Here is a 17,647-nt window from a genome sequence, read left to right on the forward strand (position 1 = left end):
TTCCTGATCCCTTTGACTCCTTCTGCAACAAGGCACTGTGGCAAAGCATCACAGAGAAGGAGGTCACCAGGACTACAGGTAGTCCTTGACTTATGACCAAGCTTTTCATTACGAAGCAAGGCGATTGTTCCATGAGTCATGCCCAATTTTATGACCTTTTTTGCCATAGTTTTTAAGCAAATTACTGCGGTTGTTAAGTAAATCATGTGGTCTCTAAACAAATCCACCTTCCCCCAATGACCATGGGATGCTGAAACTGTCATAAGTGTGAAAATTGTTCCTCACTTTTTTCAGTGCTGTTATAACTTCAAACGGTCATTAAATGAAGGGTTGTTAAGTCGAGAACCACCTGTACCCTGGTCTAAGAGATCTGTGTGTCTGTTCCTGAGGAGTTTCCAAGCCAGGCTTGGATCTGCAGAAACCTATCGATGTAAATCTTCCTCTGATGAATGGCACTTGTAGGCCCACAGGGACCCTGGACTAGAGTCCACACAGCTTCTCCACCTAACAGAACTGGCCCTCAGTGATCTTTGGAACACAATGATCTCTCACTTGATGCTTAGACGGATCAGGAAGATTAGTACAGAACAGAATAACAGAGTTGAAAGGAGCCTTGGAGATCTTATAATCCAACCCTTTGTTCAGGCAGGAAACCCTGTACCATTTCAGACAAATGGCTGTCCAGTCTCTTCTTAAAAACCTCCAGTGTTGGAGCATTCTCTGCATCTGGAGGCAAGTTGTTCCACTGGTGAATTGTTCTAACTGTCAGGAAATTTCTCCTTGATTCTAGTTTAAATAAGTTGATTTGGGGTTATCCCAAAGAACAGGGAGTGACTGGTTATTTAATTGATCATAACTTCCATTTTTTTAATTGCTAGCAAAAGAGATGCACCATAATTTCATTGGCCTTAGGTATCTGTCTACATTTTAATCTGCAGATAAATGCCCTTATGCATTGCTCTGTTTTGGGCAGGAAAATGATATTTGCCTTTCCTTTCTTACTTACATTTTCCCCTTAGACATAACTTTTCCCCCCTTGATGACACCAGAGTAATTAAGTATCACCATTGGCTGTTGTCTGGCATTTTGTAACATTAACCCCATTCAATCCCTCTGTGTGTGTGTTCGTGTTTGTGCATATGTATGTATTAAGACAGAGATGTGTGTGTTGTGCATGTACACATAGAAATCTTTAAGATGTTTAAAAAATGACAGCTGTTTTCATTGATCACTGGAGAAATACCTAGTGCTCAACAGTGTAAGTGGAATAATAAAAAATCACATTCAAATTGCCGACAATTTTCCATCATATCTTCTGTTTATTGCATTCATTGCATTTTGCCCTTGGCACAGCTTCACTCAGATTTCCACTTTGCAAAGTTCTTTTATTTGGGAGACATCATCACTGGGAAAATGCAGTTCTCTTCCAGTTAGTACATTCTTCACTACTGTAGTATGAAGTGAGTATAAAATGTGATTGAATATGCAATTTATACAGGCATCTATTGAAAATAAGTAGTGAGATAATTGGTGGGTAAAGACACAGCAACTCTGAGGGCTCAATTTAAAGACTTGTGCAGAAAAGCACAATGCTCGTTTGCTAATTGAGTGCAATCAACAGCTCAAATTTGCCACAGTTTTCCAATGCATGATAGTGGGCTTAGTACATTCTCCGAGTCCCCAACATGGAGAGGACAGATATTTCTGCATGCCTTTTACATATTGCACCATTAAAATGAGAAATGATGGAATTATGAATACAGCTCTTGTCAGGGACCTTCACCATCAAGAAGGGGTTTACAAAATAATAATTTTGCTTCTGTTATCCTGAAGCATAACAGACATTTTTCATGTGGGAAGGGAGGAGTGTCTGCTCAACTTTCTACCCCAATATTCAGTCCCATAAATCTCCCAGATGTCTCCATCCGCAGTCTTCCTTGCTGTGAAAAAGACAACTCCAAATATATTGAAAACGAAGATTAAGATGCCGAAGTGGCTGTCTGACACATCTGGAGCATATTAAGTCAGATATATTGACAAGGAAAACATGCTTCCAATCTGAAGCAAGAAAAGGCTTAACCCCTGGGCTGGGGCTGGCATAGTGGAGGGAACAATCACAGCTTTGTGGTGGATTTACTGGACTGGGAACAGTGAATAGATCCACAATCTCAAGTGGAAAACAATCATGAACAAAACCAACCTTTCATGTAAGAGAAAAATAGGCTTAAGTTCCAACGCAGCAGGGAACTGAATAGAGAACCTATAAGCCATCTCAAAGCCCCTGGTAATCTGTCTTCACTTAGGATGATTTTGTACATTACAGAAAAGAAATCTGAAGCTTTGGGTCAATTAACAACGACACAAGAAATTCTAAGAATTCAAAGAACTGGTACATGTAGTTTAAACTGCATTTTCCACTCCCGGATAATCATTCTTCAACAGTGATTTCTTGCACCAAACAGCCTTGTCTTCCCTGTCTAATTCTCCTCTGTTTCCTCCTCACTTTATCTGTCTTCTACAGTATCATCATATCGCAGAAAGTCTATTTAAGGCTTACTGTATTTTGGGAACTACCCTCCTCGGAATTTCACATGAATAACGTGAAGAAATTAACATCAGTGTGGAAGTCATTTGACATTGGTGATCAAGGCCATCTTGTCCTTCTTTTGTATTAGAAGCTGCCCGTTCAAATGTTGAGCCACTGCGGATGAAAAGTGTAGCCATTTACACAGAAGGGAGTCAACTACCAAGGAAGCAAGGCTTGTTCGATTCTCATGAGCGTGTGAATGTGAGAAACAGTGTTTCAGTTTCCTACCAAGTTACTGTCATAAAGCAACCTTCACAGATGTCAGAATCTCAATATTTCTGCTTGTGTTAAGGTTGGGACTGATAAACCTTCTCTCATCTTATATGTTTCTGAAACCAGTTCCTCATCAACATGCCATCTGCACGGATTTTTTTTCTTAAGGTATACAGGTAGTCCTCAACTTACAATGCTTCATTTAGTTACGGCACTGAAAAAAGTGACTTATGACCATTTTCCACACCATTTTATGACCGTTGCAGCATCCCCAGGGTCATATGATTTACATTTGGATGCTTAACAACTAGTTCATATTTATGACGGTTGCAGTGTCCCATATGATCATCTTTTGGGACCTTCTGACAAGCAAAGTCAATGGAGGAAGCCGGGTTCGCTTAAAAACCGTGTTACTAATAGAACAACTGCAGTGATTCACTTAACAAATGTGGCAAGAAAAGTCATAAAATGGGGTAAAACTCACTTAACACATTTTTCACTTAGCAACATAAAGTCTAGGCTCAATTGTGGTCGTAAGTTGAGGACCACCTGTCTATTTTGATGAACAATTCAATGAATCATGTGCAAAGTGGATACATCATTTCCACTAATAAATGTATTTTTGTATACAGCTTTTGTGTCAGTGGGGGAGGGGCACCTTTGAATCAGTCTTGGCTACTGGAAAGTGGCTGGACAAGACCCTGAAGTTTTCTTGGCAAGATTTTGGAAGTGGTTTGCCTTTGCTGCTTCTTCAGGCTGAGAGAGATTGAGTTTTGGTTTTGTTGGTTTTGTGCCTAATGCAGAACGAGACTGCCGGTTTCTAGCTTAGTTAACACTACATCAGTCTGGCTTTCAGTTCTAAAATTGCATTGCAAAGTAAGAACAACCAAAGACTAACGTGTTTTGTTCTGAAGCAAATAGGGAAATTAGGTGACATCACATTAAAATGCAAAGTGAATGAAATTCTCTCTATTCGGAGATTGCCTCTAATGTTGCACTAGCCACCATTCTCCAGCTGCTTTTAGAAAATGACACAGTGGAGCCTGCCCCCTTGAGGGCAAGCAAGAAAATGCATCTGACTCCTTACTGCTTAGAAGGGTGGGGGTGTTTTCAAAGCGATCCTTACTAGTGCAATGTTTTGCTTCATTCATGTTATCTTGCTTGTGCAGTGATCATCGACCCTATTGCATTTTCCCAGCACTTCATCCACTTTTCAGTGCCTAAAGCCATTAAGGTGGGGCAATTGGAAAAATGATTATATTAGAACTGGTCTTCCCAGAAGCAGGGAGATGTTTTGTGCAATAGAAGTACCTCATAGAAATAAGATATGCACTCTCAGATGCATATTCTTATATTTAGGCCACTCCAAATATAATTTGACAGATGCAAAGATTGTATGTTAAAAGGGTAATATGATTCAAAAGTTGTAATCTTGCATACCTATTGAGAAGAAAGTTCCATCAGAATTTCTCCTAAGTAAGTATATAAAGCTCCAATTAAAATTAAAATTGAAATCAATCAATCAACAGGACAACTGAAGTGTCACCAAATCTTCTTTATTTGTATATATTTGTACATATTTTGTCTACATTTCTGCTCTCTGGTCTTCCTTAGCTGTTTTGCATAACTGTAACTGTTAATTCCACATAACATAGCCAGAGGGTATGGTATCTGTAGGTAATGGGAACTGTAGTCCAATGGAGTTACAAATACCAGGATGATGAAGCTGAGCTGCTTTTCCAGCCTGGGTTAATCTCTTGTGGATGAGGGTACTGTTCTAAACTAACACCAGTCATTCTTTAATATCAACATTGTCCCAATGAGTTACTGCCAAGCTAATTCACAAAGAATTCCGCAAAGGCCATACTTTAATAATCGAAGCACTGAAGCTTACAATTATGAGAGCTTGTGATTAATTGAAGTTTATAGCTCTGACATTAAATCAAAATGAATTCTGGCTCAGATGTACTTGGAAGCAGAGAACTGGTAATCCTAAATTGGGGCCATCTATATGATTGTATTGATAACTTTTTCCACAGCTGACAAAGGCCTTGGATTTTGCACCCTTACAAGAATAGCATATCTGGCTGCTATGTTATTATGACTGTAAAACTCAGTTGCATATACTTGACATTGTCAGGTCAATAAGGGGCTCCCAAATATTTTAGATAGTACCACCTTTGACCTTTTAAAAATACATGGCCACTCAAAAAAAATGGCTGACCTTGGGGAAAAGCTTTGTCCATTTCCAAAATGGCTGCCACTGAGGGTGGTCATTTACAAATCATGAGGTAGATTTCTGCCACTTTCCATTGCAACCCAGGATTCTCATGATCAACTCACAAATTACTTTTGCCTTTTTTCTGGACATATAGGTATATTTATAAGCAAAATGCTGAGTTAAAGCCATCTGCCATCTTCATTTTCTAAGAATGTATCATTCAATCTATGTCTGCTGTAATTTCTTGTAAGTTTATATGAGAGAGAGAGAGAGAGAAAGAGAGAGAGAGAGAGGTTTATTTTAAAATTTCAGTGCTGCCACCCTCCCCATCACCAATGATAAATGTAGAGTTCTAGTGTTGAAGTTATCTCCTCTCTTAATCAGAAATCTGTAATCTGCTAATAATCTTAGTAGCAAAGTATCTTAGGCAAAGGAAAGAGTTATTGTATTCTCTCATTTACTCAGAGAGCCAGTTGATTAGGTACAGCTATTCAATATAACATTGTATTAATATTTAGCATAGGATATAGGCTGCTTCTGTCTAGAAGTCCATCAAGAAAACTTTATGCTTATTTACAAAACAGTGGTTCAGTATCAGCTTGCGTTTCAGTTGGTCCATCTTCTAAGTCAGAGGTGTCAAACCCACAGCGCCACATGATGTGTTGCAATGTATTGTGACTTTTTTTCCATTGCCGGCAATGGGGTGGGTGCAGTTTTGCCATTACACATCCGCCCGTGGGCTTGCAATTTGACACCCCTGTTCTATGTCATCTGGACAAGCCAACTGCTGGATTGTCAAACCACAGTTTGAACATCTCTGCAGTAATTTGTTGTTTCATGATAGAATTTGCCAGCCCACTCCAAAGAAAGTATCCATAGGGCAAATGATCTTGGGTTTAACAACACAGCACATCAACTATATATGTTAGATTCCAAGCATGATATTTTACATCTGTAGACTACTTCCAAGCATGATGTTTTACATCTGGAGATTCCAAGCATGATGTTTTACATCTGTAGACTACTTCCAAGCATGATGTTTTACATCTGGAGATTCCAAGCATGATGTTTTACATCTGTAGACTACTTCCAAGCAGGATGTTTTACATCTGTAGATTCCAACCATGATGTTTTACATCTGTAGAGGTAAGATTTTTAGCCCAGGATCTCAGAGAACCATCAATAATCATTGTTTCTATTGGTCTTGTGCTCAATGTATGGCAATTATGGTATCTGTCACAAAGCCCAGAAAATTGTCTGAGAGATTCAGCAGAGAGTTGTTTGACTATGTTGTTGCATCAAGACTATGTTGTGCATCTTGTCTAAAGATCAATTACTTATTGATCAAGTTGGCAATTACTGTAGCAAAATATAGCTTTGTTCTACTATAGATGTTACACAGTCCTATGATGATAAAATAGTTATCAGTTTTATCTTGAAAGACTGCTGAATAATAATGAAAAAAATGGTGGCAGATTATCTATGTGGGCATGGCAACATATATTAATAGCATTTAGTCCAAATGCCATTATCCTGTATCACACAGAAAAATTACTGCTTGATCTTGCATTTTAAAGGAGAACCTTTGTTTGAAATAGTCATAACGTGATATGTCCCATTTCCCCACCTTCTCTGATGTTTCCTCTATATTGAATTTTAGACTGTAAACTCTTTGGAGCAAGAAACTGTTTCTTCATACTCAAGAAAGAACTGTAAGTATTTATGGCATAAAGAAAAACTGCCAGTTCTTTTTTTTCTGTGTTTCTTACCAGTTTTCTAGGAACATGTATAGTTTATTTCCATTACCACATGATACAAAAACTTATTAAATTAGCAGTTGTGCCTAACCTGATAACAGAATAGCAACCTTCAGTGGGCAGCATGGAAACTTAGGAAGTAAAAATCAATTCACTTGGAACATTCAGTTGTCCAGGGTAGGCAACCTCACCAATAACTGGTTTCCTTAAAACCCATTATCACAAATTGTGTAAGCCGTGACAAGAAAAAGAGTACGTACAGGAAGGGGTCTATTCACTAAAATAGAATGTGTAGCTTTTTTACCATCTTTAATACAGCCCCAGGCACTGGAGTTAAACATAGAGCAGTACCTCTTCTGCTCTCCCCCACAGAATGCAGTTCTGAGGAGTCCAAAGATGCCTCCTTGGGTATCAATTTTCTTAGACAATCTCCTTCCAGTGCTGGATATTTTTAGCCATTGCTGTAATTGACTTAGGACTCTCCAAGTCTCCTCTAAGAGATCTAGAGAATTCAGGACAGCTGAGGATGAACATGCAAAGGAAAGGCTGTAGCTCACTGGCCCCACAAAGCAAGTCTTAATCAACGACCATATATGGGCAGCCTCCAGATATTGAGAACAAGAAGCCAGAGCAGGAGGCAACCTTGAAGGTTGGGCAGGGATAACTAACCATGTCTGTAAGGAACTATTTTCTAGTTCACGAGCTCATAGCTCGAGCCACAAAAATGGTGAGACTCCTTCACACAACACCAGCCTGCGCTCACACTTCCCTGCAATCGGTGTTCTCTCTAATTGCGTCCAGTTTTGATTTATGCAAAATGCAGAAGTTCAATTATCGACTGAAATGAATGGCAGAGAATATTTGTCATGCATGCTAAGACAACCCCCTCAGTTATCATATTTGTTGGAGGCACTATTTAAACCTACACTTTTGCCAGCCCATTTATTCTCCCCCTAAGGTGACTTTGGGGGAGGAGAATTACTGGAAATTTAGGGCAAGACACATATTTGTTGAGAAAGGTCTACCTCAGAGGGAGAGGAAGGTTAGTAACGAAACAATAACTAAAACTCCTTTCCATTTCTATGGAACATTTTGTGCTGAGTTAGTCAGGAATGCCACTTCAGTTTTAGAGAACAATCTAGCCCAAAATGTTAAGCAGCAACAATTTATTTATGTCCAGCCTTCATTGTTTTTACAAATAATTCAAGGTGATGAATGAATCCAATGCACCTTCCTCCTCTTATTTTCCCTACAACAACCTTTTGAGGTTGGTTGGGCTGAGAGACAATGATTGGCTCAAGGTCAACCAGCTGACTTTCAGCCGCTAAGGCAGGACTTGAATTCATTTTCCCTCTTTCTAGCCTGGTGCCTTAACCACTGGCTCGGTTTTGTTTCAAAAGAAAAAAAAGTCTTCAAATGAACAGGCACCAATCCCCCAATTCAAAATGTCTTAGCTCCACATTGTAATTACTTCAAAAGATCAAAATATTGAAGTATTTTTCGCTCATTTTTATTTTCGTGTTTTTGATGTGGGTGCCTCTGAAGAAGCTGGGCCCTGTGCTTAACCTTATACTTTTATTAGAAGCATTCGAATACTAGTTTAAGATTTTTGCGGATGTCAACGAACTTATTCTTTAAAAAGACTAAGCTGTCTTCTCCAGTTGCAGCTAACCACAGCAAAGACACATCCTGATAATCTTTTTTTTTTGCCATATCCTGTGCCATCACCAAGAAAACGTAGTTTATAATGAAGTACTCTCATTCTAACCCCATCCAAGGGCAAAATCTCAAAGACTTTGTCACCCATTTCCTTCTAGGGAAAGAGAGAGGTAACTGCAGTGAATGAGAACAGAGGAAATTGAGACAGCATAAGGACTGGGTAACAGGTTCAGCAAATGTTATGCTGCTAGAGTTTTCTGCCAAATGTACCAAGTGATACAACCAATTTTATTCTGTGTCCTCACAACCCTTCGTTTGCCTCATCCTCGCATCAAGATTTGCATAGCTTTATCCCTGCTTCTCATTAAGTAAGTACAAAATACACAGAGCTAAAATACTCTAGGAAATATATATTTATGCCAGCAGATCTTCCTTTCACAACAGAAAGAGCTGGATTAAGCTATGACTTTGTACCTGTATTTGCATCATATGCTTAGACATGGTTGACTTTATCAGGTTAAAACTACTGCATCTGTGTTGCCAAAATCCAAACCATCACTAGGTGGCAACCTTAAACTAACTACATATACTACACATGCACAACACAGTTAGCTCAACTATGTTGGCTATTTTATGGCTAAACGTGTTGCATAAATGTAATCAATATTAAAATAATGGATTAGAATCCATTGGCTAAGTATGTTAGATTTCAAAATCATTCATTCATTTAGGATGGACATAGGCAGTATTAACTTCAGATTGTGAGAGTTCTAATCCAATATATGTGAAGACTGTTCAGTTAGAGAAGGCTGGGCATTGTCTTTTTTAGATTGTTACATTTTGTTGATGTTTTATCTGCTGTATTTGTTCTAATAGCTTAGGAGAGCATTTTCCAACCAAGGCATTATTGTGTGTCCCCAGCAATGATTTGGAGGTTAAGGGGGAGGGGGGAAATCACCCAAAGAATTTACATGATTTGGTATTATTTTTCCTTGGATGATCAGAAGAGATTTCCTGAACTCATTTAAATTGGTTCTAAGTCTTTGAAATAATACCGTACCTTCATAGTAATAATAGTACCTAATTTGCTCAGAATATTATGCCAGATTCTGTTTGTATGGTATTGACATTACTTCATTCCCCAAACTGACAGCTTAGCTAATATATAAAATTGAAGTTGTGACTCTTGCTGCATTTGAGAGCTAAAAAAGAATCCCAACCAATTGAAGCTATTTAACTTATAGGAGATTGGAAAGACATAGCATTATATTTATGGCAGGGTATGTATGGCATGGCATGGCATGGCATGGCATGGCAAAGTATGTTGATATGCATTCTGCACACATCCATCAATAAATAAACCAAAATGCATCATTTATAAATAAACAAAGAGTGAATAAGACTGAGATATCTATGGAGATTGTCAGTCATCCAGGTCATGGTTGACCCAAAGGTGCTTTTTTCAAAAGGCAACTTGACTCTGTTTTAACTTGAAGGAAAAATGAAGTTCAGTTGCCTTTTGAAAAAGCACCTCTGGGATAAGACTGAGGAATTAACAGCCTTGGGAAAACTCCCAATATTTTTAAAACAACAGTTTAAAAAGTTAGAAAAAAGAGGAAGTAAGGCAACTGTGAGTGTTATGTATGCAGGTACCTGCATAGCAACAGCCACCAGGGGGCGTTGACCTGGATGGTTTTCGGCGGGAAACCTAGTTCGGCGGGAAACCTAGGGCCAACCTCATTGGCTGCACGCTTACCTGGCCGGGTATTTAAGGAGGCCAGGTAACCCTCACTCCCCAGTTCACTTCCCCCTTCCAATAAAGAGCTGAACTTACACACCGGCTGGCGTCTCTTCCTTGCGTCGGACCCACTACACAATAGTGAGGATGGAGCGTGTGAAGTGAGTATAAAATACTGTTTTATGGGAAGATGACAAAAATGGAAAGGGGGAAGGAGACATCCTGAAAAAGGCCATGCGGTTAATCTGGAACCTACTGCAACATTTTCTTGTAGATCCCACTTCTCCTGAATTTCTGACTCAGTCGTTTTTGCTCACACTTCTTGCTGAAGAGCTAAAGTTAGTTAAAGAAAGGGAAGTCTACTTCAGATTCTTGCAATTCTTTTAGACCATTGCTTGTCTATAGCAGATATAATTACCTCAGGTTAAGCAGGTATTCAAGGAAAATGCAAAGGAAATATATTAAAACACACATGTGCATACATGTACACACACACAATATTTGATGGTGCATGCACTTGTAATTTTTACATCTTTGCTTGGGGGTATGCCTCACTAAATAAAGAAGAATTTAGTTCTGATTTAATAGTCACAGGATTACAGTATAAGCATCTTAAAGCAACCTTCCAGGTCTGGATGGGGAGGAACAGGCTTCGACTCAACCCTGACAAGACTGAGTGGCTGTTCGTGCTGGCATCCCGGGAAATTCTGATTATTCCATCTCTGGCCATGGGGGGGTGAGTTATTACCCCCCTGTAGATAGGGCTCGCAACTTGGGGGTCCTTCTAGATTCACAGCTCTCTTTGGAAGAGCATATTGGAGCTGTGACTAGGGGGGCCTTTGCCCAGGTCCGCCTGGTGCGCCAGTTGCGGCCCTATCTAGACCGGGATGCCTTGCGTACAGTCACTCATGCGCTCGTGACTTCTCGTCTAGTCTACTGTAATGCTCTCTACATGGGGCTGCCCTTGAGGTCCACCCGGAGACTTCAACTGGTGCAGAATGCAGCCGCGCGAGTTGTCTTGGGGGTTTCCCGATACTCCCATGTTACACCTTTGCTCCGCGAGCTGCATTGGCTACCGGTTGCTCTCCGGGTGAGGTTCAAGGTGTTAGTGATGACTTACAAAGCCCTTCATGGCATGGGTCCGGATTACCTACGGCAACACCTGCGGCCGGCATCAACTTCCCTCCGTCCAGTGCGCTCCCACAGAGAGGGCCTCCTCAGGGTGCCTCCGATCAAAGAATGCCGATTGGTGGCCCCCAGGGGGAGAGCGTTCTCTGTGGGCGCGCAAGACCTATGGAACCGCTTACCGGTCGAGCTCTAGATGGCCCCCGACCTTCGCTCCTTCTGGCGCGATCTCAAAACCTTCTTTTTTTGAACAAGCTGGCCTGGTCTGACGGGATGGGGTTGGGTTTTTTATAATTAGTTTTAATTTTTAATATGTATCAATTACTACGGGCATAGTTGTTTAATCACTTTTTAATTTTTGTATCCTGTTTTTTATTATGTATTGCCCTGTTCACTGCCCTGAGTCCTTCTGGAGAAGGGCGGTATACAAATTAAATTATTAAATTAAATTAAATTAAATTTATTCATATGGTACTTCCAGGGAAGACTTTTATCATGCATTGATGTTCCTTCATCTCCATTTTTGGAATTCTGCAAAAGGGAAGTTATCCAAACAACATCATTTTCACTATCAGCATAATTTTCCCATATTTTTCTACAACATTTCTTCCATCTTTTTTCTTATGAAAGAAAACAGAGATGGAAGAAACCCACACAAGCTTTTGATTGTAGGGGACATCTGTCTGGAAGTACCCTTTTTCTCATACACACAAATCCTTCTTCATTTGTATTTCACTTCTATTAAGTGCTGTCATTTTCATTCAAATATAAAGTTCAACATGCAGTTTACAGTGTCCTGTTTCAAGAAACTTGAGTTTATATTACTTTAAAATTGAGACGAAAATAGATTCCTTAAAGGGGGTAAAAACCCCAAAGGCTACCTAAATAAGTATGCCAGTTTTTTTGCTAAAAAGAAACTCTGAAAACTTTGCAGTTTTGTCCAAAGACCCATTCCTTACAGTATGAAGATATATAATATGTAGCTTCTGCCCTAGGTATCTAAAGGGATGACTAGAAATCCAAAAATATGGAAGAATTGTTGGTGTTTTTTGAAAATCAAATAATCATGTGTGGAAATAACCTCTTAAGTACATTCTGGTGAGATGATCTATCTAGGCCCAAAGCATGAAGTCTACATGAGTTCCACAAATACTTTCTGGCTCTACTTACCAGCTATAAACACCAGCTAATTAATGGGAGATCCTCACTAGAGTTGGAACAAGTTGACCAGCTTGAAAGAGACATGCACCAACATGGCCCAAGAAATCATACAACTGTTCTCTCATTACAACAGGTCTTCCTATAAGGCCTCCCCTAAGGAGTACTGCAGGTCTGTAGATGAGTCATACATACTCGTGGCTTTGTGCTGAAAACTTGTTGAATGTGTTAGGAAATATGTGGTGACTGGCAACTGCTACTTTACAGTGTGAAAACTGTCCTTTTGAACATTATGAATTGGGACTATGCATGCTTTGAAAATAAGCCACAGAAGTGTTTCAAATCTGCAAGTCCTGCTCATCTTTGCCATAGTTTTCTCTTCCTCTTCCTCCTCTGCTTTTTTTTACATCGCTAAGCTTCTAAACTGCTTTAAAGATCACATCAATCATTAATGCATTAAAGCAGCTGTACTCTTTTTTTTTTTAGAAAAGGCATGGCTGCTGGAATTGTCACAAAGAGAAATTGAATTCATGCAAGGTGCTGAAAAGCATTTCTGAATAAATTTGAAAGTATCCACTGCTATAATTGCTTTCTGAGTTGGTTATTTGTTTGTTTGATCAATATAATTTCAGTTTCTAGGGCTACCCATTCATAAACTCTCTTCCCTCAGTGGGGACAGGAAATAGATCCCCAGTCTTGAACCAGTGTGATCATTTACCAGGTATATCTATCAATATGGATAATTCTAAGACTATAATTTTCAAATCCATCTATCCATTTTTCAAGACAGTTAAATTTTTAAATGCTGGCTAGTTGGCAAAACTATCTCTGGAATTTGTAAAATGCTTGCTATTCATGAGTTCCAAACAATTTCAATTCATCCAGAAGAAAAATCAGAACTAGCTCCCAAATAGGGTAAGTAGAATCACTTAATACCTTCAATATGTTCATAAAGGCTACAACGATTACCACAAACTAGCCTCTTACTCTGAAAGATTGATGTCTACAGATTTGATTTTAAGGGAAAAAAACATAGGATCTGTTTGCATAGACAATTCCATCTATTTTATGTATTAACTTACATACAGTGCTGCCACATTTTTATGTTTCTTACAAAGGTTCTGAATGACTATCAGAAAAAAAAAATCATAAAAAGAATACCTCAATAAAAATACTACAACAACCCACCCACCCCCCGCCCTGCAACTCAACATTGACTCAGCCATGTACCTGTCATTTTGAAAACATAAAGGGGAAGTCTGTGGTTAGGAAACAGCAATGACTGGGAGTCTTTGCAAATCAAGATGAAGTCCTGCAAAGACCTTGAGACTTTCTGTCAGATAACACCTAAGCATATTTGTTCTGCAAAACAGGTTTCTTTTACTAATTCCATACATTGCTTTTTAGAATGGTGAAGGGAGGAGATTGGTAATAACCTAATACCAAAAGCAAAATCCAGGGACACTTGAATCAATTCACTGTTGTTATGATTCCAGTCTTTATCTCTGAGTTCTCAAGATTAGGTGAATTATCCATTGTGTGCTTTAATGACTCTTTGCAAGGAGAGTATTTAAAATGTTACCAAAATGATTGATCTATTGTTCTACATTCATTTTTGCTTCTTACTCCGTCACTGACTTCATGCAAAACTTACAGATATACAGTATTGAAGCAAAGTAGGGCATGTGACTGATTCTAATTGTCCACTCCAAAATGTTACTTTTCATTCATTTGTGATGAGGGGCCAAACCAAATGCTTGTGCCTATGATACTGGAAGGTCCAGGCAATGGGTTTCCCAAGGGCACTCAAGAATCGAGGATGCTGAAGAATGCCAACTTGGTTAAATGACAAACTACCATGTGCCCAAAGTTCATATCTACTGTTTTTCATTTGCAGAGTGGTCTTTATTTGATGCTTCTTTGCTCCTAGGACACTATACCACTAAATCTATGCTTACAATTACAAAATACTTGTAAGAGGAAACAAAATCTCTTCCTCATTAAAGCCCTTGGTTTTCAAGAAAGATCCCCATCTAGGGTAAATTGGAACTGGGTGGTAATAGTGGTGGAAATTTTTCATCAAGATTATAATATGGAGGGAAGATGATGAAAACCTTTTTTTCCTATCTAATATGCCACAATTTAAGTCTTGGTCATTTTAGTTTTGCCCGTGCAATAGGTGCTACCTTAAATCTACCCACCCAAAATCATAAGTACATGCAAACACATACAAACAAGGGAAGCATAGGTATGCATCTGAATTTTCAGAATTGTGATGAGAAAATATAATTTCTTCTGCATTTAAATCAATGCTACTAGGGAAGACATGCACACACATACTTAAAAGAAGGCCAAGATTCCTATGGGACTGTAACATCATGAGCATCTTCATAGTCATTGCATTTTCTGAAATCCAAGGCGGACATCAAGAATTTGAAAGGCTTAAGATTTGTAGCTGTATTAACTTCCACTATGCTATAAGATGCATAGCCTCTCTGTGTCTCATAACCATTAACATAAGACTCAGGCTAGGCATCAGGTTTTTTAAAAATAGATCTCCCACAATCTTGTAGAAAGTGAGAGGCCAGTGTGAGGAGCAAGAGGGGTACTGCCGTGAGGAGTACATAAAATTATCTTTTAGCCAAAATGTCAACTCTGCAGCTACAGTATTCCCTGTTGCTTTCCCATCAGCCCATTGTAGTTTGCATAGTGTGGAGTCTAGCTCAGAGAAAAGTGGTATCAAGGTAATGGGCTGGTTCATTTCCCAGCTCCCATACAATTCTCATGACTGAGGTTTAAACATATGGTGTCTGCTGCTGTTATATCTAATTTGCTCCTAAAAGTCCGAATTTAATACTTAAGACCATGTGGATTCATATGAAACACAATTTAGCCAATCATATCTTTACCTAACTTGTTGTACAAACCCAAACCAAGTGGTTCATGTGTGGGTCATGTGTACTGAGGAGTTTGGGTTAACTGATTAAGTTACCCATAAGAGTGTCTTGCAAACTCAACTACAGTCAAGAAGGCCAATGTAGCAAAGAAGCTGGACCCTGGATCCCAAATTGTTTACCTGATATACCTCTGGATTTGTCATTCCCTCTTTCTTCTAACGAGTCTCATTTTAGCTACTTTAAAGGGGGGAAAAACAGAAGAAAAAGGGACTAACTAGTAAACTGAACTTCCCTACCTTTGGGTCTCTCCTTCGGCACCTTCCAGTTCCCCGATTTCACCCTCAAGGTCTCTCAAACATTCTTGTTCCTCAGCCATTTTCTTTGCTGGCTTAAGATGGTGAGTTGAGTCACTTTTCTCTCCAAACTGTTTTGTAAGAATGATAAGAGTGCAGTTGTTCTCTCACCACTCTTCCTGTATTGACTCTAAAGCCAGATGCACCGGAAACCATGTGGGACTGGGGGGTGTGAGTTTACTTTTTAATCAGAAAGAATCATTCTTTTTTAAAAAAAAAGTCTTAAAAGAAGAGAACTGATCCCTCCTCTCCCTCCAAGAAAAAAAATCTCAAGTACTAATGCAGGCCATAAGGGGAACAAAGCATAATTGCAGCTCACAGAGCAATCTTGGTGTTTTAAGTCAAACTCACAAAGCAGCAGCACATCTGTACTTGCAAACTTTAGATACCTCACATTCTTCTTTCCAACCTTATCTGTGTTTTGTCTGTGTAAGGATCCTTAAAGCAAATAACAGGGTTGGAAGACTGGGCAGTTGCAACACAATTTCAAGTATCTACAAGCTGCATATTTGAAGGGATGGAAGGAATAAGAAATCCACAGTCTTGCAAAAGAAAAAAAAACAAACCTGCCCAGAGGGGCCATGTATAGGACAGCAAGAGATACTGTTCAAGTTAATGGGGTATGTGTGTGGGGGTGGGGGTGTTAAAGGTTTAATCAGTATTAAGCAACCTTAACTACATATAATGCATCTAACCACATGAAACAGTCCTTTTCTGCCAATCAGCCAAGTGACTTCCTTAAAAGGATAGGTAATTTCAAATTTCTTGAGAGGACATTGCATGGCTGTTTGGTTTTCTTTTAATGTTTTTACTTTTAGAAGAAGATACGGGTGAGATGAGCCATTTCAGAAGATTAAAAATGGAATGAGCGTCGCAAAAAAAAAAATGCTGACTCAGTTGAAAGAATTGAGGACTCTCATGCACTAGTTTATTCCGGACAGCAAAATATTTTGGATTAGCCCACTTAAACATGTCATTTCCCACCAATTGATCCAAACATATTTTTTCCAGAGAAGAGAGTGAACCAATTTATTAGAAAAGTGTAACTTTTATTTTATTACTACTGACCTGGTACCTGTAGAACCTTTCACATGTACCCAGAATGCCACATTCATACATTTCTAGGCATCAAAAACATACTGGTCACAGCTGAATTTCAGCTTTATGCTTGCTCCCTTCTAAAATAATCCTGTCTCTTGCCTTGGACTACATAGCTAGCTAAAGTATGTAATCTGATTAAAAAAAACACTTAGTCTTAATTGAACCCATGAGCATTAAATCTTAAAATGAGTTTTCTTCTTTCTTTTCTTCTAACTCACAAGAAATGTGTGCATGTATAATATTAATAAAAGAGAATATCTGTAGGTCAGAGGTGAACTGTGGGGGGTTTTGATGCTCTCTGAGCTGTTTGTTTGCTTCCAGATTTTCATTACTCAACTAGCTAACATCTTCAGTGCACAATGTAAAAAGAAACAACCAAGCTCAGAGAGCACCAAAGATTCCACATTTATAGCATTCTTTTTATAGGACTTTATTCCAAAATCTGCTAAAATGAACTGTAGGCAATAATAAAATTGCTGGGTTTGTTCTTTTTATCAGAAATAAATCCTATTAATAAGTTCAGCAAGATCTACATCCCTTTAGGAAACTGTGCATAGAATTGCTGTCTTATATTATTAAAAATTATGGCCTTAATACTTTTTATTCTCCTTGTGTCAACCTATACATAGATTGCTTCTGTTTAATTGAAAAAAGCCACAAAAATGTGTTTTGTACTTTAAACAAATTCTCCAATTTCTAAAACTAAAATTGTGGTTTGGGCATGTCTGACAAATCATTTTACTCTCATTAGGAATTATTAAGCTTTCTGACAAAATCTATCACATGCATTGCATTAAGATGTGATATTTTGATCACATGGCTATGGCTGCCATCTTGA

At 38.8% G+C, this 17,647-nt stretch overlaps 1 protein-coding gene across 1 annotated transcript in view; it reads right to left on the reverse strand.

Annotated features, from left to right (window-relative positions):
- Positions 1 to 16,253, reverse strand: part of LSP1 (lymphocyte specific protein 1) — a 110,440-nt gene extending 94,187 nt beyond the window's left edge. Inside the window, exon 1 of the mRNA XM_083359093.1 lies at positions 15,652 to 16,253. Within this exon, the coding sequence (XP_083215219.1) occupies positions 15,652 to 15,731 (80 nt within the window). The 5' untranslated portion in view covers positions 15,732 to 16,253. The remainder of the gene's footprint in view (positions 1 to 15,651) is intronic.
- Positions 16,254 to 17,647: the final 1,394 nt, after the last annotated feature.

This window comes from Vipera ursinii (assembly GCF_947247035.1).
Source record: "Vipera ursinii genome assembly, chromosome: 1".
In the NCBI taxonomy this organism is placed as follows: domain Eukaryota; kingdom Metazoa; phylum Chordata; class Lepidosauria; order Squamata; family Viperidae; genus Vipera; species Vipera ursinii.